The 24,881-nt window shown below is 52.2% G+C and overlaps 1 protein-coding gene across 1 annotated transcript in view; it reads left to right on the top strand.

The window, feature by feature from the left end:
* Positions 1-24,881, top strand: part of IQSEC3 (IQ motif and Sec7 domain ArfGEF 3) — an 89,276-nt gene that overhangs the window by 23,822 nt on the left and 40,573 nt on the right. Inside the window, exon 2 of the mRNA XM_070370092.1 lies at positions 7,838-7,921. Coding sequence (XP_070226193.1) covers positions 7,838-7,921 — 84 coding nt within the window. The remainder of the gene's footprint in view (positions 1-7,837; positions 7,922-24,881) is intronic.

Below are 24,881 nucleotides of genomic sequence, written 5' to 3'. Positions count from 1 at the left end.
CCAGGCAGTGAGACCAGGAGTGTTGGGGTGAGCCACCAAAGCTCCTCTCCAACACCATGGAGACTGGAGAGGTGGAACAGGCTTAATCACCTCATGAAGAGAGCGTCCAGTTAGAAGAAGAGTTTCCCAGTTGTTTTTTAAAACAAGGAAACTTTTCCCCCTACCCTCCACATCAAATCTGATGGCATCCTAACATGTAATTAGACCAGATCAGAGCTCCGGTTGGAGTGTAAGTTCCATGCCCAGCCTTCTCCACTTGCCTTCTGACTCCAGGGTGGCCCTAGGGGCGGCCGATAGGGCCCTGAGGCTCCTCAGAACCCAGGAGAGAAACACAGGGTTTCTGCAGGACCGGACTTCTTCACATGAACATCTAAGAGCCAGCAGCCTGTTTTCAGGGGAATCCTCTCTGAGAGGGAGACCAGGGTAGCTCTTCCCCCAGGCTCTGTAACCCCTATTCCTTGGCAGCGGGGGGACACGGATGAGATCGAGGTTCCTCACCCACCAGGATCTAATGCCTGATGATCTGAATGGAGCTGATGTAATAAGAACAGAAAAGGGCACAATGAATGTAATGCCCTTGAACCATCCCGAAACCATCCCCACCCCAGTCCATGGAAAAACTGTCTTCCACGAATCTGGTCCCTAGTGCCACAAAGGTTGGGAACCGCTGGACTAGATGACCTTTAAAGCTCCTCCAAAGGAGACTGGGCAGAGAGTGAGAGGGAAACAGAGGCTGGAGAGAGGGAGGCCCACCTGATCTTGCAGCCCTGGCCTGACTTGGGGTGGAACATGGAGCTGCGGGCCTCCTAGACCAGGGTGACATTTCTGTATCTTTCTGCCCCTGGCTGCTGGGACATCTGTCATCACTTGCCTTATTATTAAGACCTTTCCAAAGGTTTCTGAGGAGGAGGTACAGTTGGCAGACTGCATTGAGGAGCAAAGGAAGTCCACCCTTTCCTTCTTGCTCTTGGCCTGCGGGAGGGGCGGGGGCTGGGAGGAGGAAGTAGGGAAGGCACCTGGCAGTCTCTGCTGGCCGTGAGCTGGGGCCGCTGAGTCCCTCAGTTTCCCAGACCAATAGCAGTAATAGACTTCCAAGGCGGCACGAGTGGTAAAGAACCTGCCTGACAAGCAGGAGACGTAAGAGACACAGGTTCAATCCTTAGGTCAGGAAGATCCCTTGGAGGAGGGCACAGCAAACCATTCCAGTGTTCTTGCCTGGAGAATCCCATGGACAGAGGAGCCTGGTGAGCTACAGTCCATGGGGTCACAAAGGGTTGACAGGATTGAGCGTCTTAGCACCGCACAGTCATGTCTGTGTGTCTGTGCTGGGTTTATTAGGTTTCTTCCAGTGCAGTTTTGCATTTAAGTCTTACTGAATCCCCACAAGTCAGTAAGATGCACAGGGCAGGGATAAGAGCCTGGTTTACAGTGATCTGACAGGTTTACAAGGTGAGCCTGGTTTACAGGCCAGCATGTGGAAAGGGGCCTGGGTCTCCATCACCAGCTCCTGTGCTGTTGCTGCTGCACTTCTTGGAACATCCCTCCCACCCCCGCTGCAGGCCCCCGGCCAGTATTTTCCCAGCTCAACCACCCCCACCCCCAACTTTCTCATTGTCCTGCTTTCTGGCCCCCTGGCCTCCTTTGGCTCAGTTGCAAGCCATCTGGTCTCTGAAAATCCAATCTAACAGTTGAAGAGAATGAAAAAGTTGGTGTTTTTTCCTGCTGCGTGAGGGCAGGGGGGTGGTTAATAATTAGGTGACCCGGGGGCAATGGGAGGAGGGAACTTAGAAATTATTCTCAAGATCCTTGATGAAGTATCAAGAAGTGAGAAGGGGAAGAAAATATTTTGGTCTTAAAAAAATCAGCCATATTAAGATACAGTTACATAAAATAAAATCCTCCCATATTTAAACGTGTAGGTTGTGATTTTTGACAAATGTCTACTGCTATGTAGCTACTTCTCAAGTGACAGAACATCTCCACCACCCCATGACCTCTTGTTCCCTTCAGCTTGAATCTCTCCGCTTCCGTGTCACTGAAACTGGTCTGCTTCCTGTCACTACGGATTTGCCTTTTCTAGAACCTCACTCGCATGGAATCATGCAGTGTGTGGACTTTTGTGTCTGCTGTCCTTCACTTACTGTAAGGCTCTTTGGAAATTCATCCACTTGTTGCCTATATGAGAAAGCTTATTCCTTTTTACTGCTGAATAGTATTCCTTTGTATAGATATGCTACAATCTGCTTATCCATTTACCAGTTCATGGACACTTAGGGTTGCAGGGTTTTCTTTTCTTTAACACAAATCTCTCTCCCTTTTTTTCTAAAAATACTGCCTCTACATACATGTAGAACACATGGTCCATATGTGTGCAGGGTACATCATTTACTCAACTTACTAAGGCTTGGTGTGCACATGTGTTTACGCTCCTTGAATTAACTCTGGGCCAACTCCATCCCACTCCCACTCCTCTGACCAGGGCACAGAGGCTCACAAAGCAGAAATCATTTTTTTATTTTATTCGGTTGCACGGCATGTGGGATGTTAGTTCCCCGACCAGGGATCAAACCTCTGCCCTCTGCATTGGGTTCTCTAAGAGTTAACCAACAGAGTGCCGGGGAAGTCCCTGGAAACCCTCCTGTTAGTCACACAACTCGAGAAATGAATATTTGAACCCAAACACTTACATGGATATTTAACCTTTTTACGTATTTTATTTGATTGTGGTACAAACACACAATGCAAGATCCACTCGCTTAACAGATTCCTGGGTATACATTGCAGCTACTGGCGCAATGCTGTGCGGCAGGCCTCTAGGAAAAATTCATCTTGCACGACTAAAACTTTATGTCTGTTGATGAGCAATTTCCCTTCTGTCCCCTCCCCTCCCCCATCTAATTCTCTAGTCTCTAATTCTGTGAGCTTGACTATTTTAGGATCCTCATTCATGTAAGTGGGATCATGCAGTATTTGTCTTTCTGTGACTGGCTTATTTTGCTTAGCATGTCTTTAAGGTTCATCCATGTTGTCAGATACGGCAGAGTTTCCTTCTTATTTTGTTCCCATTTTTATGTATTTGTTTTCTTTCAGCCATAGCACGCCATCTGTGGGCTCTTAGTTTCCCAACCAGAGACTGAACCTGAATCCTGGGCAGTGAGAGTGTGGAGTCCTAACCAACGGATCACCAGGGCATTCCCAGAATTTCCTTCTTTTTAAAGGCTGAATGGATTCCACTCGTATAGAAAGCATTGTCTTTATTTGTTCATCCATCTTTTAGGTTGTTTGTGAATCTTGGCTTTCGTGAATAGTACTACACTGAATGATGTGCTGTGCTCAGTCCTGTCTGACTCTTTGCAACCCCATGGACTGTAGCCCGCCAGACCTCTCTGTCCATGGAACTCTCCAAGCAAGAATCCTGGAGTGGGTTGCCGTTTCCTCCTCCAGGGCTGCACTGAATATTGGAGTGCTAATATCTCTTTGAGATCCTGGTTTCAATTTTTTTGGATAAATACCCAGAAGGGAGATTTCTGGATCATGCAGTAGTTCTATTTTTAATTTTTTGAGAAACCTCCATACTGTTTTTCATAGCACCATTTTTTTCATTCCTACCAACTGTGTACAAGGGTTTTAATTTCTCCACATTTTCCCCAATGTTTGTAGTCTTTGTCGTTTTTTTTTTTAAGAATAAATATCCTACCACGTGTGAGGTAATAGCCGCTTGTGATTTTGATTTGCATTTTCCTGATAGTTACCTCGAGCATCTGTTGATATACCTGTGGGCCATTTGTATGTCTTCTCTGGAAAAATGCTTGTTCAAGTTTTTAGCCCACTTTTAATTGAGTTACTAGGTTTTGTTGCTATTGAGTTGTAGGAGTTCTTTCTGTATTTTGGAAATTAACTGCTTATCAGACATATGGTTTGCAACTATTTTCTCCTGTTCTGTAGGTTGCCTTTTTACTCTTGATTTTTTTTTTTGTGCGGGAGTTTTTTGGTTTAATGTAGTTCCACTTGCCTATTTTTACTTTTGTTGACTGTGGTTTTGGTGTCATATCCATGAAGTCATTGCCAAGACCAATGTCATAAAGCTTTCCCCCTAGGTCTTATGCTTAAGTCTCTCATCCATTTTGAGTTGATTTTGTGCACAGTATAAGATATGGGTCCAAATTCATTATTCTGCATGAGGGTGTTAAACTTTCCCAATACCATTTGTTGAAGAGATGATCTCTTCCCGTTGTGCCTTCTTGGCAACCTTGTCCAAGATCAACTGACAGTGTATGTGTAGAGTTGACAGCTTCTTACTTCTGGGAACCTTTGCAGCTGTGAACAGTTTCATGTCAATATGTATTTTTATTTATCTGGGGTAAATACCTAAGCATGCAATTAGTGTTAGTCATTCAGTTGTGTCCAACCCCTTTGCGACTCTTCACTCTGTAACCCGCCAGGCTCCTCTGTCCATGGAGTTTTCCAGACAAGAATACTGGAGTGGGTACCCATTCCCTTCTCTAGGGGATATTCCTGACCCAGGGATCAAACCGGGGTCTCCTGCAATTGCAGGAAGGTTCTTTACTCCACCAGGGAAGCCCTAGGTATGCAGTTACAGGAGCAAATAGTGTGTGTTTTAACTTTATAAGAAACGGCCAGGGTCCTTTCCCAAGAGTTGTGCCGTTTTACATTTCCACCAGAAGTGTGAGAGTTCTGGGTGCGCCACACTCTTCTCAGCGCTTGGTGTTGTCAGACTTTTGAACTTAGTCCTTCTTGTGGGCGTGCAGTGGTGTCTCATTTTGATTTTCATTTGCATCTCCCTAATGACTAGTGAGGAGAAGGCAGTGGCACCCCACTCCAGTACTCTTGCCTGGCAAATCCCATGGACAGAGGGGCCTGGTGGGCTGCAGTCCATGGGGTTGCGAAGAGTCGGACACGACTGAGCGACTTCACTTTCACTTTTCACTTTCATGCATTGGAGAAGGAAATGGCAACCCACTCCAGTGTTCTTGCCTGGAGAATCCCAGGGACGGGGGAGCCTGGTGGGCTGCTGTCTCTGGGGTCGCACAGAGTCGGACACGACTGAAGCGACTTAGCAGCAGCAGCAGCAATGACTAGTGATGTCAGTATATTTTCTTTGGTGAAGTATGTATTCAAATCTTTAGTACACTTTTCTATAAAGTTGTTTGTCTTATTTCTTAATATTAATTAATTAATTTATTTCTGGCCATGCTAGGTCTTAATTTCTTTTCTCCAGTTGTGATGAGTGGGGCTACTTTCCAGTTGGAGTGAGTAGGTTTCTCATGTTGCGGTTTCTGGGCTCTAGAGCACAGGCTCAGTTGCTGCAGTGCACCGGCTTAGTTGCCCCGAGGCATACGGAATCTTCTCGGACTAGGAACCAACCCCTTGTCTCCTGCATTGATAGGCAGATTCTTTACGACAGAGCCACCAGGGAAGCCCCTCATTACTGAGTCATAAGAATTCACTTTTCTTAACAGTGTCTTTCAAAACAGAAAATTTCTTTTTATTTCAATGAAGTCTAATTTATCAACTTATTTCCTCCGTGGTTTGTGCTTTTTGTATCCTACAAGGAGATCTCTGTGTCCTCTAAGTCACAGATTTTTTTCTATGTTTTCTTTGAAAAGTTTTATAATTTTATTTATACATTCATTCAGTTCAGTTCAGTCGCTCAGTCGTGTCCCACTCTTTGTGACCCCAAGGACTGCAGCACGACAGGCCTCCCTGTCCCTCACCACCAACACCCAGAGTTTATTCAAACTCATGTCCATCAAGTCGGTGATGCCATCCAACCATCTCATCCTCTGTCATCCCCTTCTCCTCCCACCTTCAATCTTTCCCAGCATCAGGGTCTTTTCCAATGAGTCAGTTCTTCGCATCAGGTGGTCAAAGTATTGCAGTTTCAGCATCAGTCCTTCCAATGATCTCCTGTAGGATAGACTGGTTGCATCTCCTTGCAGTCTAAGGGACTCTCAAGAGTCTTCTCCAACACCCCAGTTCAAAAGCATCAATTCTTAGGTGCTCAGCTTTATTTATGGTCCAACTCTCACATCCATACATGACTACTGGAAAAATAAAATCATTAGGTCTGTTTATAAAATTATTACATCTGTTACTTTAAGTCTATGATCCAGTTAGTATTAATTCATATATCTATGGTGTAAGATATGGATCGAAGTCCATTTTCCATATTCAACTGTTTCAGCACCATCTGTTAAAAAAGTTATTATCCCTTACTGAATTATCTTGGTACTTTTACTACAAATCAATGTACCAAGAATCAGTTGATGTTTGAGTCTATTTCTAGCCTCTGCTTTTGGTACAATCTGTATGTCTGTCCTTATGCCAACACCAAATTCTCTTAATTTGAGCAGCTTTAAGTCTTGAAAACACACAGTGAAAGTCCTGTAACTCGTCTATGTATTTATTTCTTTATGGCTTCACTGGGTCTCCGTTGCTCTGCGGGCTTTTCTCTCGTTGCAGTGAGCAGGCTACTCTCCAGTTGCGGTTCGCGGGCTTCTCATTGCGGCGGCTTCTCTTGGTGTGGAGCATAGGGCATGGTCTCTAGGGCGCTCGGGCTTCTGTAGTTGTGGCACACGGGCTCAGTAATGATGGTTTGCAGGCTCTAGAACACAGTCTCAGCAGTTGTGGTTCACGGGCTTAGTTGGTCCACGGCATGTGGAATCTTCCTGGACCAGGGATTGAACCCGTGTTCCCTGCACTGGCAGGCAGATTCTTAATCACTGGACCACCAGGGAAGTCCCTATAACTTGTTCTTGTTTCTCAAAGTTGTTGGCATTTCTTTCTCGGTTCTCCTGCTGGGTGTCCCCTCGTCTGTCCATCCTCTGCCGCTTCCCCCACTACAGGACCACATGTCTCATCAGTCCCCTCAGTGACTCAGCTGTGTTTATGGCCGAGCCGTGGAGTCCTGAGTCTGAATACAGACGTGGGAGGTCGTGGTTGGGCAGCCTCCCCTGGTTCGGGGCCTGGCCGGGCGACGGCCTCATGAGCTCTTGGCGTTTGGTGCTTCCTCTCCCTCCGGCCAGCTGGCGTCTCTGGTCTCTGACTTTCCCCTGGCAGTATTGCCACTCTCTTCTCCACTTCCTAGCTCTTTTGAAATAAGAGATGGGGTCCGCTTCCGGATGAATCCCAGCTTCTCCTCTTCTTTCAGGCCACGCTGCCTCCTTTTTTAATTTTTCTGAATTCCCTCTGTGCTGAAACACACACAAAAAACTGAGCCTCAGTAAATCAAGACGTCGTCTGTGTGCTCAGTCACTCAGTCGTGTGTGCCTCTTTGCGACCCCATGGACTGTAGCCTACCAGGCTCCTGTGTCCATGGGATTCTTCAGGCAAGGATACTGGAGTGGGTTTCCATTTCCTCATCCAGGGGATCTTCCTGACCCAGGGATCGAACCCGGGCCTCCCACATTGCAGGTAGATTCTTTACCATGTGAGCTTCTATAAGAGCTTTGCATCTTTGCATATGATTAGCCAAAAATGTTCCCTGCGTGCAATTCTGTGCATCTTGGATGAATAGACCTAGTTCTGCCTTGCTGGCCGGACCTTAGTGGGCGGCAAGGCTATGGAGGACTAACTGTGATCGTGACAAAAGTCAGGGCTGAATAGATGGTACATCCACGTGGAGGAGCCTGCTGCGGGGACCGGGGTGCAGAGGTAGAAGAGGTGGGAGGGCTGCGAGCAGGAGGTGGTGTCTGCAATGACGCACGTCCTCCCCGGGCAGCGTTTGGGACCTCGGAGTTCCCCGGGGGGCAGCATGCTGGGCAGAGGCGCCTTGTGGTCAGAGGGCACTGACCTTCTCCCTCTGCTCTGCCCTCAGGAATGAGACCGTGCTGCACCAGTTCTGCTGTCCAGCCGCTGACGCCGAGCAGAAGCCCGCCTGCTCCGACCTGGGCCCCCACAGGTGGGAAGAGCCGCTGCGCGTCCTCCCCTCCCCACCTCACCGTCCTCCACCCTGGGCAGAGCACACACCGGGGGCCCACTCCGCTTCTTCCTCCCTAGTCTCGCGTTTTATTTGTTTTTACCTCCTTCCTCATGTTTCCATCTCTCCTTCCTTCTTCCAGACCCCAGATGAGCCATTGCTGACTTTTAGATCATTATAACCCTACTGTTCAAATCCCAGATCTATACTCGTCCCCACTAAACAGCCTATAAAAAGTTCACCTGTTTAAACATCAGGGGAAATTAACTTGATTCTATCTACATGTCTTAGTGGTGGGTTGTCTGGCACCCAAAGGTGCCCAACTAATAAGAGGACCCATACTGCCTTTCTTACTCAAGACTTGCATTTTTCTTGATAATTTTTCTCCTTCCACGAAGGAGCCAAGATAACTTTGATTTTTAGGCTTGTCCACCTCTGCTGGGTTGGCCGACCACCTGGGAAGGGAGGGAGGCACTGAGAAGTCAGGGTCCTGTCCAGGCTCTCCTCCTCACCTGTCCTGGGTCATTCACCCAGCCTCTCTCTTCCCCCCGTCCTCCCCCCAGCCCTCCAGCTCTCCTCCTCCCCCCATCAGTACTCTCTCCCTCCATCTCCACCTGGAGCCACCCCCTCTGTGCTGCTCACACTTTGTCCTCTTCTCTTTCCCCCAAGATTTCTGCCTCAGTTCTGCACCTTTCTCTTTCCTTTGCTCGTCCTTTACTTCCCTGGGGGTCAGGACACTCGGACTCGGGCGTGGAGTTGACCCCATCTGCTGTCTCCTCTTGTTGCAAGTTCCTTAACTCCCCTGGGCCCCAGTTTCCCCATCTGTATGAAGAAGGGCTGTTCTACGTAGAGAACAACATGATGTACCATCTCTCTGAGCCTTTGGGCTGCTCACAGCCTAGATGGGCTTTAGGTCTGTGTGGGAGGGCAGCAGAAGGTTCTGGGCTGTGAGCACCCAGGCCTAGACCTGCACTAAGGGCCACTTCCGGGTTTAAGCCTCAGTGACCCCATGATCCTTCCCCCTTTATTCCTAGGAAAATAATGGGTAGTCATCAGAGGTGGTAGCTGGTGAGCTTGGCGATGGAAAACCTTCCCTGCTTGTTTTCCCTTGGAAGGAGTTGGGGGCGGGGGGGTTGGGAAAGGCAGGACTCTCGGGGAGGGGGCGGGAATGGAAGTGGCGGGGGGTTAGGTTGGGTTAAATCAGGGGTCCACCTTAGGGTGCTCACCTCCAGGGCTGTAGGAGGCACAGTTGTTCCCGGAGGTGACCGCACTGGGGATGGGAGCAAGGGGAGGACCAGGTGCTGTGCTGATGCCCAGAGGACTGGGGGCTGAGCTCTGCTCCCAGGACCACAGGAGAGAGCGGCCCCCTGGATCCCCAGGGGCTCCCTGTCCAGGGGGGCATGTGAGCCCCACATTGGAAATGACCCTCCTGGAAACTGGAAAGAAGATGAGAAACGAGAGAATGAGACAGTGGGAGAGGACGGGAAAGAGGGCAGAGAGTTAGTGACCCGGAGGAAGGATGGGCAGGCCGTGCCCTGTCCCGTGAGCGGTCACTGCTCAGACACACGGCCGAGTGATCCTCCTTGGTGGGGAGGAGAAGAGAGGAGCTGTCTGGTCTGCCCCCGCTGCCCATCGGTCCATCTCAGTCCGGTCCACATCTCTTGCTGCCCCTCGAGCCCTGGCGCCAGTGAGCATAGATGACACAGCGCCCCCAAGACGCTGGCGCCTGGGAGGTGCCCAAGGATAGAAGTCATCTCTTGGGTCTTCCTCGCCCCTTCCCAGCCACCCCCACCCTCACCCCAGAGCCCTGACTCCTGGTGGGAGGGGGTGGGAGACAGGGGCAGGCGGGGCGGGAGGGGGCAGAGGGACAGGCTTCTTTTCCAAGATGGTAGGAAATCTCTTGTCTTCGAATCCCTGGGAGGGAGGTGGGAGGCTCTCTAAGTCCCCCGGGGCCTGTGAGCTCTGCCCGCTGCTTCCTCCCCGCCCGCCCCCTGCGCAGGGCCGGGGGAGGGGCCCCCAGGTGTGTCCCGACTGTCAACCTCTGTCACTTTCCGCTCCCAGTTGTTCCAGGTGTCCTGTCTGTCCGGTCTGTAGTTTCCTGGAGCGTGTTTCTGTTTGTCTGTCCGTCAGTCTGTCTGATGTCAGTGTCTCGGCTTCTCTAGGAGAAGCCCCGGATGTTCAGTAGTCTGTGTGTCCGTCTGTCTGTCTGTTCTTGGCTTCCTGGGGAAGCCCTGCCCAGATAAGTTTCCTCCCATCAGACACCCAACACGCCTGTTCCCAGCTCTGCCCGGGACCTTCCCGGCCCTTCCCTCCCCTTTAGCCTCCAGAGCGGGTACCCGACCATCACCCTCGAGCTTCCCTAAGGAGGTGCTGAGGTCAGAGACTGGGCTGAGGTGAGGATACAGGTCACAAGGCCCCTGAGCCACCCTCAGGAGACCCCAGTTTGGGCTCTGAGACAGGCCAGGCTGCCCCCACCGCTCAGTCTGGGTTTTCACCGGCTCAGCCAGGCTCCAATAATGTGGCCGCCTAATGTGAAGAGCCGACTCATTGGAAAAGAACCTGATGCTGGGAAAGATTGAGGGCAAAAGGAGAAGAGGGAGACAGAGGATGAGATGGTTGCAAGAGGGAGACAGAGGATGAGATGGTTGTAAGGTATCACCGACTTAACGGACACGAACTTGAGCAAACGCAGGGAGGTAGTGGAGGACAGGGAAGCCTGGTGTGCTGCAGTCCATGGGGTTGCTAAGAACCGGACTTGACTGAGCGACTGAACAACAACAGAACAACAGCAAGGCCTCAGCTGGTGGGCCTCCTCTGGGGTCTCCAGGGAGAAGCTGGATGGTCCTTACAGGAGGCCCAGTGAAGACTTCACACCGTCAGTCACAGCTCAGGGTCAGGGTCTCCGGTGCGTGAGTGCAGGGTTGGCCACGAGGCCCCTTACCTCCCTCCTCCAAATATGGCCCAAGCCAGCAGTGATCCAGGTCAGCAGAGTGTGAGGTGCTGTTCCCCCACCACCAACCATCCCCCCACCAACCATCCCTACCCAAGCTGTAGGCCTGAGCAGGAGTCCCTTTCTGGAGCCGATGGGCTCATCCTGGGGACGGGGGTGGTGGTGGGGCAGACGATGGTCCATAGTTCCTTTGATCAGATGTACAGAAAAGAGCTGCTGGAGCCTGAGATAAACCCTCGGTCCAGGAGAGACCCTTGCCCCCTCCCAAAGCCCTAGTCCTGGGGGTGCAGGGGTGCGAGCTCAGCCTTATCCAGCTACCCCGGGGGGAAGCTTTGGGGTGGAGTCAGGGAACCTCTCTCTTGGGACCCAGAGCCTGCCCGAGAGCGATGCTCACAGAAGTGGGAAGATTGGGAGGCCGGAGGTGGGGTGCCCTGGGGTGGTTACGGGGGCCACAAGGCCTCTGAGGCTGGACCACCCATCCCCGTGCCCATGTTCACGCGGCCCCGAGTAGGCACCCCACACTTCCCAGGTGGGAAGCAGGGCGATCAGCCTCCAGGGCAGCGAGTGGAGTGCGAGCTGGGCTCTGCCCCACTTCTTCACGTCCCCCCACTGCCAGTAATGACAGGGCTTTATTCTGGGTGACTGAACGGGGCAGTGATTGCGGGCCCTGCCCTTCTTCCCATAGGCTCCCCTCCCTTTGGGGTGCTCAGTAACCTGGGGAACAAGCAGCCTCCAGCATCTAGAGAGAGAGAAATAGCAGCCCATTTGTCTCTGTGGGTGGCACGGAGCGCCCCCCAAGAGGAGGAAGACTGACATCTGTTAGAGTGATGACAGGAGGTGGGGGGCGCTCAGGAGGGGGTCCCTGGGCAGGAAGCAGAACCACCCCCCGCCCTGGGGGAGGGGAGGGCCAGGGCACTCTGGGCGTCGGTTCTCCAACAGGGATGGGAGAGGCACTTAATGTTACCTAATGTGCCAGGCCCCAGCACTAAGCAGCCCTGGTATTTTGTCTCCATTCCCTGTGGCCACCTGCAGATGACGGCTTGGGGTGGAGAGAAGTTCGGGGTCTCAGCAGAAGGACCCCTGCCCACCGGTTCTGGGGCTGGAAGGTCAGCCCAGGCTGAGCTCCCGCAGGCGGCCGCATTGCATGGAACTGCCACCGGGGTTTTCTTCAGGAGCATGGGAGGGATCCTTCCAACCACTGCATTCGACCCTGAATAACATCTATTTTCTCTGATTATAAGTTATAGTTGCTAGTTTTTGGAAATGTGGAAAATGCAGAAATATAAAGAAGAAAATAAAAATGGAACCCGGTCGTATAGAATTAACTGCTGTTAATGTATTAGCATGCAACCTGCCAGGGTTTCTAGGCTGGAATTTATATCTCCCCCCACAAAAGAAAAAACGATTCTGTAGTCTACCTTTTCTGCTCAGGGCACTGTGGCCACAAGGGAGCCTGCCCCCACTCCCCACCAGCCAGTCCCTCCCTGTCCCCCTCCTCCCTGCCAATCAGCCAGGCTGGGGGCCCTGCTGGGGACCCCTGAGGAGGGGACACTGGCCAGCAGTGGTGTTGCAGGGGGAACCCCACGTCAGCATCCGCCACAGTGGCCAGAGGCCTGATCAGTGGACCAGCCAGAGTTTACTCAGCGATTACGGAGTGATTGAATTCTCAGTCGATACAGTTTAGTCTTCAAACAGGTGGGCTCAGGGGCCCGGAGTCCTGTGCCTGCTCCACCCATCACATCAGGTGCCCAGGCTGCCGGGAACACTTCCCCCCACCCCTCCCTATTCTGGGACTTCAGAATTGCCTGCTCTTCCCCAGAGAAGCACAGAGAGGCCTCAGCTTCTGTCACTGTATGGGTGGGGCGGGGCAGGGGTAGGGGTGGAAGGATGCGCGCCCAGCCCACCCATCCTCCAAGCTCCAGGGTCTCCGCATCTTTAGGCCAGGGGGGCAGTGGGCAGCGGCAAGGCCAAGGGGAAATTGTCTGATGTCCTCCTCAGAGTCCAGAGATTCGGTTCCAGAGACCTTTGCAGGGGTTGGGGTCCGGCCCCTGAGCCAGGGCTGTGAAGACTGCCCCCTGCGATGTGCTGTCCTGGAGCGGAGCCTGGGTGGGAGTCCTGGGGGTCGAAGACCACCATCCACTGTGGGTGTAGCAAACTGCGGGTGGTGTAGAGCAGCGGGAGTGGGGAGCGGCTGCTCATCCTTATTTGGGCTCCTGTTTTCTGAGGGTCCCCAGCTTGTCACAGGAGAGCCCATCTTGGCCGACTCCATCCCCGAGGGTGGCCTCAATGGAGAGGGCAGAGAATTTGGTCCCAGAGCCAGAGACGGTGGTCTTCCACCCCCAGACCCCCTGTCATTTTACCCCTCTGTGCGCTCCGTGCCCCTGAGTCTTCCCTGCTGGAATCTGGGGGCACAAGAGATGGAGCAGATGCCGTGCGGGGGGGGCGGTTCGCTGGGTAGGGGCGGTCCCCCTAACTCCAGTGGGCATCAGGAAAGTTCTGTCCTGTGCTGGTGTCCGCCTTCTGCTCTGTGGGACATGGGACTTGTATCTGGAGCAATCTCCCGTGTGCTTCCGCTCAGGCCTAGCTGTCCTCTAAGATGGTCTCTCCTGTGACCTGGGGAGTCATGACGGATGCTCAGCCCCGGGGCTGCTTCCCTGGGAGCCAGGCCAGGCTGGGCCACCTCCAGACAGGCTGCTGGATGTCGGAGCTGATTAGAGAACCCCTGCTCCCTCTGTGACTCTGTTTTGTGTTCCCCACCCACAAGAGGGAAGGAGAATGCTAGCTGTCCTGTGCTGAGAGCCTGCTGTGTGCAATAGATACAGGTATGATTTAATTCTCATGGAAAGCTTATAAAATATTGTTGTTCCATGTTACTTATACACGAGGCTCAGAGATGATGAATGACGGTCCCCGGACCGGTCGATGGCACAGTTGGGATTTGAACCACGTCCGTTGTGGCTTCTACCACTGGCGTCAGGGGACAAAGGAAGGAAGGGATTCGTTGGTGCAGGAAGTGAAGTGTGGTCCCCCCAAACTTTGTCCCCCCGAGAGAGCCTGGCCTATGGTCCAGGGAGTGAGAAGGTGGGGCCCTTCCCTGCCCCCCGCTTCCCCTGACCCTTGAGCAGGAGGTTCGTGCAACCAGGCTGAAGAGAGAAACGTCCAGGGGAATACTTTTAGAGGATAAAAGCTCTAAGCTTTATTATTTAAGGAAAAGAACATGGGAATTCCGTGTTTGGGAGTTCCCTGATGGTTAGGGTTCTGAACTGTTACACCATGCTGCTGCTGCTAAGTCGCTTCAGTCGTGTCCGACTCTGTGTGACCCCATAGACGGCAGCCCACCAGGCTCCCCTGTCCCTGGGAGTCTCCAGGCAAGAACACTGGAGTGGGTTGCCATTTCCTTCTCCAATGCATGAAAGTGAAAAGTAAAAGGGAAGTCGCTCAGTCGTGTCCGACTCTTTGCGACCCCAGGGGCTGCAGCCTACCAGGCTCCTCGCCCGGGGTTTAATCCCTGCGTCGAGGAACTGAGATCCCACAAGCCATATGGCATGGCCGAAAAAAAAAAAGGAAAGAAATAAACATGACTAAGATAATACTTTCAGAACAACAAAATGCAAGCTACCACGAGGACCAGCTTTTGTCCAATTTTAGAAGAAGAAACAAATTTTTGCTCCGTTTGCTGAAAACTGCTTGTTTGAATATTATAGAGGTTCTCCTTTCACTCCCAGGAAGGGAAGGCCTAGAGATTTCTCTAACTTCACTACTTCCTGGGTTAGTTTGTTTTCTCCTCTGAAAGGTCATCTTTACCTATTCATGTATCTTTTAACCCATAACGTGACCATGAAAATGACTTATCATTCCAGTAAGTATTTCTGATGGATAACAAAAAGGGTTTCAAATCCATTTCATCGGACTCCGAACGAGGAAACGATCTTAATCTGTGTAGCGAGAGGAAGTGCATCAGATCAGGCATTCTTAAAGAATTTACTGCCTTTGAGAGGCCTTAAGAAAGGAGATTTTTAGAGATTACATTTGCGGTGATTAAGAAACAAAGCAAGGGACTTCCCTGGTGGCCCATCTGCTAAGACTCTGTACTCCCAAAGCAGGGGGCCCAAGTTCAATCCCTGGTCAGGGGACTAGATCCCACATGCCGCAACTAAGACCCAGAACAGCCAAATAAGTAAATGTATCTATATTTTTAAAAAACAGGGAAGCCAGCTGTCTGTGAAGGACGATGTTTTTCGGTCTGGAACCGAGAGAAGGGTGGGGGAGGACAGAGAAAGGGGTCTGTGGACGTCAAGGTGGTGGACACACAGGGTGCAGGCTTTTACTGTCTGCAGATGGGAGATGGAGACCAAAGTGCCTGTCCTCTGGACGCAGGCCGCCTGCCGGTGCTGGTGCTGACCTCCCCCTTCTCCAGGCCTCAGTGTCCTCAGCTATCACAGGGGGTGGGAGGGGGCGGTATGAACACTCTAGTCCCCAAGGCTCCTCCCCTAGAGTGATTCTACCTGAAGGTAAGGCGCTGCCTTGGCTGGAGGAGGTGTCCATATGGAGGGACCAGGAGCGTTTACAAAGCAGGACAAATCAGGGTGGTGTGACCCAAACAGGAGACCCTGGGTCGGGGTTGGGAGGTGGAGGGAGCACTTATATCAGAGGAGCCTCAGCAAGCCGACGGTGGGATTTCTCTCTCCATCTCACTTATTGAAAGTGAAAGTGTTAGTCGCTCAGTCGTGTCCCACTCTGCAACCCCACGGATTGCAGCCCACCAGGAGTGGGTAGCCATTCCCTTCCCCAGAAGGTCTTCCCAATCCAGGGATCGAACCCGGGTGTCCCCCACTGCAGGTAGATTCTTTACCGTCTGAGTCACCAGGGAAGCCTCATTTCACTTACTGTGAAAATACAAAGGGAGGTTTTAAAGGAGACCTACTGAGAGCACACTCAGTTCAGTTCAGTTCAGTTCAGTCACTCAGTCATGTCCAACTCTGCGACCCCATGAATCGCAGCACACCAGGCCTCCCTGTCCATCACCAACTCCCGGAATTCACTCAAACTCATGTCCATCTAGTCGGTGATGCCATCCAGCCGTCTCATCCTCTGTTGTCCCCTTCTCCTCCTGCCCCCAATCCCTCCCAGCATCAGAGTCTTTTCCAATGAGTCAACTCTTTGCATGAGGTGGCCAAGTGCTGGAGTTTCAGCTTTAGGATCATCCCTTTCAAAGAACACCCAGGACTGATCTCCTTTAGGATGGAGTGGTTGGATCTTCTTGCAGTCCAAGGGACTCTCAACCCCACAGTTCAAAAAGCATCAATTCTTCGGCGCTCAGCTTTCTTCACAGTCCAACTCTCACATCCATACATGACCACTGGAAAAACCATAGCGTTGACTAGACAGACCTTTGTTGGCAAAGTAATGTCTCTGCTTTTGAATATACTGTCTATGTTGGTCATAACTTTCCTTCTAAGGAGTAAGCATCTTTTAATTTCATGGCTGCAATCACCATCTGCAGTGATTTTGGAGCCCCAAAAATAACATCTGACACTGTTTCCACTGTTTACCCATCTATTTCCCATGAAGTGATGGGACCAGATGCCATGATCTTCATTTTCTGAATGTTGAGCTTTAAGCCAACTTTTTGACTCTCCACTTTCACTTTCATCAAGAGGCTTTTTAGTTCCTCTTCACTTTCTGCCATAAGGCTGGTGTCATCTGCATATCTGAGGTTATTGATATTTCTCCCGGCAATCTTGATTCCAGCTTGTGCTTCTTCCAGCCCAGCGTTTCTCATGATGTACTCTGCATAGAAGTTAAATAAGCAGGGTGACAATATACAGCCTTGACGTTCTCCTTTTCCTATTTGGAACCAGTCTGTTGTTCCATGTCCAGTTCTAACTGTTGCTTCCTGACCGGCATACAGGTTTCTTAAGAGGCAGATCAGGTGGTCTGGGATTCCCATCTCTTTCAGAATTTTCCACAGTTGATTGTGATCCACACAGTCAAAGGCTTTGGCATAGAGAGCACACACAGAGCGACTCAAATCTGGGTTCAGGTCCTGGCTTGGTCACATACAAACCCTGCGACCCTGGTGCAACTACTGAAGCTTTGGGATCCTCAATTTCTCATCTGTCCAATGGGGACAACAGCAGCACTCAGCTCTTAGGATGGTTTTGAAAGTCGCTCAGTCGTGTCTGACTCTTTCGACACCATGGACTATCAGTCCACGGAATTCTCCAGGCCAGAATACTGGACTGGGTAGCCTTTCCTTTCTCCAGGGGATCTTCCGAACCCAGGGATCAAACCCAGGTCTCCCGCATAGCAGGCAGATTCTTTACCAGCTGAGACACAAGGGAAGCCCTTTAGGGTGGTTGGGAGGATTCAGTGACGTCATGTGTGCAAAGGTATCTGGTATATAGTAGGCACTCAATAAATGCTAGCTTTTTTTTTTTTTTTTTTTTTTTTTTAGCATGAGGTATGTGCCATAGAGGGCTTCCTTAGTGGCTCAGATGATAAAGAATCCATCTGCAATGCAGGAGACTCTGGTTTGATCCCTGGATCGGGAAGATACCCTGGAGAAGGGAATGGCTACCCACTCCAGTATTCTTGCCTGGAGAATTCCATGGACAGAGGACTCTAGTGAGCTGTAGTCCATGGTGTCACAAAGAGTCAGACACGACTGAGCAACTAACACACACACACACACACACACACACACACATGCACGTGCCATGGCCCAGAGCTGTCTTCCTTTTTTTTTTAAGTTAAAAAAATTTTTAAATTTTATATGGCCAGGCCACAAAGCATGTGGTATCTTAGTTCCCCAAGCAGGAAACAAACCTGCGTCCCCTGCACTGGGAGCTCAGAGTCATACTCACTGGACCACCAGGGAATTCCTGGTGCTAGCTGTTTTAAAACTGGATTTTTTAAGAGCAGAAAGGGATAAATCAGCTGAGATCTAGGAGTTCCAGGAGAAGGCTCAGGTATGACCGGGAAATACTTAGAATGGGCCAGCTCAGCAGATGAGGTCCCTGCAGCAGAGACCCTAGTACAGCAAGAGGAAGGAGACACACAACTCTGGGTCTTGCTCTGGGTTGTTGAGCTGTGCCCTTCAGGGAGAGGGCCCAGTTCCTCCTCTGGACGGCAGGCAACTGGCAAGGAGGAGGGGGCCACGTTCAGATGTTTCTACTCCAGCCTGGCCCATGACACATGGAGAGCTGGCTGGAGACAGCGAGCAGGGGTGAGGAACTCAGAACTGAGAGACCAGCTGGGGAAGAGATCAAAGGAGCTAAAAGCCCTGATGAATGCCAATCAAGCAGGACCAGCGGGCCCTGAGAGCGGATTTTCTAGATGTCAGGGCAGGAGAGGAAATGATTTAACCTAGCACCCGGCTGTCACAGTGCAGCGAGGATGAGATTAAGTATAGAGGCATTTTATCGGGAAAATTGCGCCAGCTGACAGTCTGGTCTCCTTCCGTCCTAAGAGGAGGAGACAGTTTAGCCCCCACAAGGACAGGTTTGTGGCCTGGGGCTGACCCCTGCCCTGCTTGGAGTTGGGGGCTGGCTCCGCACAGTGGGAGCTCTGGGGCTTCCTCCCAAAGCTTTTGTGTCTTGCTTCCTTTTTCACCCAAACACCTTTGGAGATGACCTGGGAAACCCACAGGCTTCCCTATAGCTCAGATGGTAAAGAACCTGCCTGTAATGCAGGAGACCTGGGTTCCATCCCTGGGTCAGGAAGATCCCCTGGAGAAGGAAATGGCTACCCACTCCAGTGTTCTTGCCTGGAGAATCCCATGGACAGAGGAGCCTGGCAGGAAACAGTCCATGGGGTCGCAAAGAGTCAGACACGACTGAGCGACTTAACAACAACTATTCAGTGCAGCTGTCAGGTGACGGTGGGGTATGTCAGGACAGACTGCAGGCCATGTTTCTGGAGCATCATCCTCGGGGTGGGTGAGGTGGGAACATGGGCAGGGAACTAGCTTCTGTGGGGGGTGGGCAGACACAGGAGGTGAGAAAGCCCGAGGTGTGTCCTCGGGCTCAGAGAAGCCGGGACTTGTGACTGTGTGCAATGTGTCAGGCAGCGAGCTTGGAGGGTGTCCTGAGAGCTTGATTTTGCTACCGGATCCACACCTATTGGGGAGGAAATAAAATGCTCAAAAATATTAGGCTTCCAGTGGCAATCAGATCGCATCACTGGTGTGGTCCAGCCTGTGAGTCTGTGTGGGAGGTGTCCTGAGGAAACTTCTAGATGTAGACCCCCTCCCCAGTGGGCACCAAGTGCTGGCATCTCACCGTGAGGGGCTATGATGCAGAGATGGTTTCCACGCTGGACTCGGGGGCCCACCCTGAGTGGCACCCTGGGCTTGGTTCTGCGGAGGACACAGGCCCAGAGGGCTGTGATGCCTTCAACAGGAAACCCCTCCAGACAAACCAGCCCTTCCAGACCCTTCTGGAACAGTCGTGCAGCCAAATCCTGGAGTCTCCACTGAGCAGACAGGAGAGGGAGTAACTTACTCTCTTGGGGTCCGTGGGAGGAAGGGCGGCCTCTGCAAGTGGACAGCAGGGAAGACCCAGCCGCCCTCCTCCAGAGCCTCCTCCTGCGAGCCCCAGCTTCCAGCGTGGATGACGGTGGTCAGGGCAGAGAGGAAGGCAGGGAGGCCTTCACCATGTCCCTGGGTATGGAGGCCAGAGGGGCGTGGACAGGAACAGGAAGGTGCAGGGTGTGGGCCCGGCCCCATGGAGGGAAAGGGAGAGGGAGGAAGCTGGCCTCTCCTTCCTTCCTGTTGTCAGAGCCTTTTGCTCAAACTGTCCATCTTATGATGAGCAATCCAAGGTGCAGGGAAGCCATGTGCCTACCGTTACAGCTAGCGCAGCCGGCGGAGGCGGTCAGACCCTGCCCGGGGCCCAGGGCTCTCCACCACCAAAGGCGGCATTTTCCAGCCTGTGCTTGGAATCAGCACAGGGTGAATTTGTTACAGACGCTGGCCCTCTATTCACTGCAACCCCTCCCCAGCACCGTCTGGGACCCTCCCCCCACCAAGGACACTCGACTCCCCTTGCTCAGCCTTTATTCTGACCATCGAAGATCACTTTATCGATTCAGGCAAGAGAGAGAAAGGAGTGTTTTAGTAAAGGCTGAAAAATCTTGAGATGTGAGGCGTTTTGTTAGCTTTTGTCTGGAAAATGCCTAGTTTCTTTGTCCCAGAAGGGCTTTCAGAAAGGCTGGCGGAGTCAGGATAATCTAGTGCAATTGGTCAGGCTCAGGCCCTCTGGGGGAACCTTGCCGCCCAAGGAGTCCTCCAGCCTTCAAAACACTTCTGCCTGGGTCTCAGGAACTGCTGCTCTGGCCACTGCTCAGAGGGGAAAGTGGCCCTCCGTCCCTCCCTCCTCACCCCGTCCCCAAACCCCACAACGTGCCTCAGGCTTCCCCTCATCCCTTTCTCTGTCTTTGTGCCAGGACCACGTCCCAAGCCAATCTCTAGCGGACCGGACGAGCATAGGCCTGGTGCTCCCTCCCCTGAAGTCTTCCCCAGCCCCCTCACAGGGCTCTTTTGTTAATTAATTAATTAATTTTTGGCTGCTCTGGGCCTTCGTTGCTTTGTGCGGGCTACTCTATAGTTGCGGAACTTGGGCTTCTCATTGAGGTGGCTTCTCTTGTGGAGCGCAGGCTCTAGGGCTCAGGGGCTTCAGTAGCTGTGATGCATGGGCTTAGCTGCTCCAGGGCAGGTGGGATCTTCCTGGACCAGGGATCAAACCCATGTCCCCTGCGTTGGCAGGCGGATTCTTATCCACCGTGCCACCAGGGAAGCCTTCATACAGCTCTTCGGCAGCTCCCAGGCCCTGAGCTCCTGGTGGCGGGCAGGGTCTGCCTGGGAGCCCAGGGGGCCACCACCGCCGGGACTAGCTCCTGGCAGGGGCTGCACGGCCGCCCGCTCTACCTCCTCATCCTTCTCAGGGATGCATTTTCCCAGCACACTAACCTAGGAGGTCAACCTCATCTTCATCACTCTCCTGGAAAGGAGATATTCATACCCCCATTTTGCAAATGAGAAAACTGAGGTGCAGAATAAATATATTTTCCTTGAAATCAGTGAGTCAGAGGAACAGGGGCTCCCTCCACTCAAGCCTTCTGACCTGTGAGCGAGGACCCATCAGTGTTGAGGGAACAGTGGCCGGTGTCTGAAAGCCCGGTGGCGTGTGAACCCTGACATTTTCTTTCTGTATGACCAGAGCTGAGCTGCCTACAGCTCTTGGAGCCAGCCCTCAGTGCTTGGCACAGTCCTCAGCACATGGATGAAACCCATGACCATCCCCCCAGAAGAGTGCTTTCAGCCCGATCCACGGAGCCTGTAAAGCCTCTGAGTGTGGAGGTAGGACTCGGCACGTATGAAAGCACACCCGTTTTCTGGGAAGAGAGCCCAGAGTCTTTATTGAAGGTGTCTGGAGCCCAGAAAAGTTTTACAGGCCTGGGAGCAGGGAGACCAGGGTAATCGTGGCTGACAAGGAAAAGGAAGGAAAAAGAGAAGCTGGGTGCCCATTGCTGGTTGGGTGCTCATCGCTCATTGGTGTCTCTGGGAAAAAACTCTGAGTCTAGTGTGCTGGATGTTGACTAGAGGATGCTTAGGGTCAACACGCCTCGGGGGAGGGCAGGAGCGTAGCGCGGGGCAGGGAGAGGTTAACCTGTGACAGACGTCCACTAGGAGCCTGGGCTAATCCCATCGCGAGCTCTGCAGGGAGCATGACCTCTCAGATCCAGACTGGATCACATGACTGAACCTTTATAACCACTGTCGGCCACTGGATGTAGACTGCCCTGGGGAAAACATGACTTTGGGCCCAGGAGCTCATTGCAGCTCAGACAGTCCCAGAAGGAGCTGGGGGAGCTGACAGCTGAAGGCAAGCTTCAGTAGCAGCCCCAGGGCTGGACAGGAAATCAGTCCTTGAAGAAGGGTCTGGGGCTGTATCACCAAGCTCACCACAGTATCTCTGCTCTTGGGAAAGGGTGAGAGATTAAATGCTATCCATTCACCCATCCATTTATCCCTCCATCCATCCATCCACCCATCCACCCCTCCATCCCTCTATCCATTTAACACTTCCTAAACATGTCTTATAAGCCAGCCTAGGTGATAAGCACCTATGATAAAAAGCTGTGCATGGCACTGTCTGGTGGAGGAGAGAGACACATCAGTGAATAATTTAGGTAGAGTGGTCAGTTATGAAATAGAGGCAAGTGCCAAGAACCAGTGGAGCACACTGGAGGGCGGACTTTTCCTGGAACAATGAGTGAATTCTGAAAGAGCTGTCAAGGCAGAGAAAGGATAAGGCATTTTGCTGCTGCTAAGTCGCTTCAGTCGTGTCCGACTCTGTGTGACCCCACAGACGGCAGCCCACCAGGCTCCCCTGTCCCTGGGATTCTCCAGGCAAGAACACTGGAGTGGGTTGCCATTTCCTTCTCCAATGCATGAAAGTGAAAAGTGAAAGTGAAGTTGCTCAGTCGTGTCCGACTTAGAGACCCCATGGACTGCAGCCTACCAGACTCCTCTGTCCATGGGATTTTCCAGGCAAGGGTACTGGAGTGGGGTGCCATTACCTTGGCAGGAGGAAATGACAGTACAGGCATGGTGGTCTGAGCGGGTACAGCAGATTTGAGGAAAGTTTCCAGGTGGCTCAGATGGTAAAGAATCTGCCTGCAATGCAGGAGACCTGGGTTATCCCTGGTTTGGGAGGATCCCCTGGAGAAGGGAATGGCTACCCACTCTAGTATTCTTGCCTGGAGAATCTCATAGACAGAGGAGCCTGGCAGGCTATAATTCATAGGGTTGCAAAGAGTCAAACTAACATTGAGCAACTAACACTCAGTAGATAGAGTGGCCAGGTTACTCCCAGAGATGGGTATGGACAAGGAGATTTGGGTGAAATCACGAATGCCCTTGAACTATATCTGGCAGTACCAGAAAGTCACTTCTGGGTTTTGAGCATCTGCACTTTAGGAAGCCAACTCTGGTAGCCGAGACGACGGACAGCTGGGTGGTTGCTGGAACCTCGAGGAATCCTAGATGTGCCAGGACCAGGCATGTGCACTGGGCACCTAGAGGCCCTCTAAGCACAAGCCAGCGCCCCACATGAGTGACCCTCCCCTGATGCGGTGCAGAGCTTCAACACACAGATCATTCTGGTCCTCTGGGCGTGGAGTGTTCCTCTGAGGAGCTGCTTGGTTCCCCAAATTCTCAAAGACTTTCACATCCCATACTCAAATCTTATGGTCTCCTGTGTGGAAAAACCTCCATGGGTGGCCTCGGGCCCTGGATGCTTATAGGCCTAATGTCATGCATCTTGAAAACCTGGGGTGAAGAAGCCTTGGGCATCACCACCAAGGACAGTCCAGAGTCCAGAGTCCAGAGTGAGAGTGTGTTCTGCCCCCTGGAGGCAGGTTGTGCTAGGGAGGAAGGTGACTCTGGGGCTTTTCCATGTGACCCTGGGGCTTCCCTGGTAGCTCAGTTGGTAAAGAATCCACCTGCAATGCAGGAGACCCTGGTTTGATTCCTAGGTCAGGAAGATCCCCTGGAGGAGGGCATGGCAACCCACTCCAGTATTCTTGCCTGGAGAATCCCACGGACGGAGGAGCCTGGCAGGCTACAGTCCTTGGGGTCACAAAGAGTCTGACACGACTGAGCGACAAAGCACAGCACAGCACACGTGACCATTCGGGAAGAATGGGCATGTTCTATCTCAAGAAAAGTTGAAGTTAGACCTTACAAAGAACTTCCTGGTGATACCAGTGAAAAAACCCAATACTTAGAGCTCATCCAACTATATAGCTTGATTGGTGGCCACAGGAAAAATGACGAAGCAAAGAATTATGCAGAGGCAAGGAGTCAGGCTCCTTGTTGCTAGGGAAGCCAGTGAACTCTTCTTTATTTGTGTTTGAGGGAGGGGGTGGGGTGCAGGGGAGTGCTGGGAGGACTTGAATGAAGATGGACTCTTTACCCTTGGTTATTTTAGCACTAGGAGGCTTTAAAGTTAGGCAGAAGCAGTTGCTCTGGCACGATTTGGGGCATCTTACGAGGGACAAAGCCTTGGAAGAAATAAATCCCAAGGTTGCCTGGCCCTCCAACCAGAGCCAGCCCACCTCCCTGGGCCCCCACTCCTCATCTGTGAAAAAGGGAGATGAGAAAGATGGGCTAGATAACCTAGGGTACCTGTCCACCACAGAGGCTGTGTCAGGGGTCTTGGGTTCTCTTCAATTCATCCTTCAAGTTTTTGCGGAGCCCTCATTGTTTGCTCAGCACCAGCTGGGGAGAAGGGGATCAAATAGAGTACAAGCCTCAGGCTTGTGGGAAATCGGGGGTGGGGTGGAGAGATGGGGAAAGAGAAATTAACATTTCTGGAGCACTCAGTCCGTACCAGGTGCTGCACGAAGCCCTCAACGTGCTGATTCCTTTCCACCTCCCAGGGACCCTGTAGGGCAGGTACCAGCGCCTCCCATGTACTGATGGGGAAACCAGGGCTCAGAGAAAAAGCAACTTGACCAAAGCCACAAGGGAGGGGGCTGCACTGGAGCCCTCACCGTGAGCCAAGATGCTCCTCTGTGATGCAGGTGGTGACCCTCTGGGGTCCTCGCAGATGGAGGCTGGAAGCTGGAACCACCAGGAAGGCTTCATGCTGGAGAGGGCTCAGCGCGGGGCCTGGGGAAGGGGCAGAATTTGGAGGCTGGCCGGGGAGGGGAGCAGCCTGAGTGTCATCTCAGAGGCGGGCATGTGGGCAGCAGCTGTGGCTCCTGTCCCTGGTTCCACCAGAGAGAGAGGGGCTGGGGAGGGGCAGCGACTTCATCTAGAAGCGTCAACTCCTCCCCCAGCCTCACATCGGCCATCTAAAAGACGGACCTGGTTCAGTGGGGGTCAGCTTCCTCTCAGCTACTTAAGCCACTGGCCAGTAAGCAGACCACTGATAACTATGGTAGTTAACACACACTGAGCAGGCAGCAGGAGCCAGACCCTGC

This window comes from Bos mutus, chromosome 5 (genome assembly GCF_027580195.1).
Source record: "Bos mutus isolate GX-2022 chromosome 5, NWIPB_WYAK_1.1, whole genome shotgun sequence".
NCBI classification, from domain to species: domain Eukaryota; kingdom Metazoa; phylum Chordata; class Mammalia; order Artiodactyla; family Bovidae; genus Bos; species Bos mutus.
The sequence above is the reverse complement of the archived record's forward strand: the minus strand, read 5'-3'. Positions and strand labels throughout refer to the sequence as shown.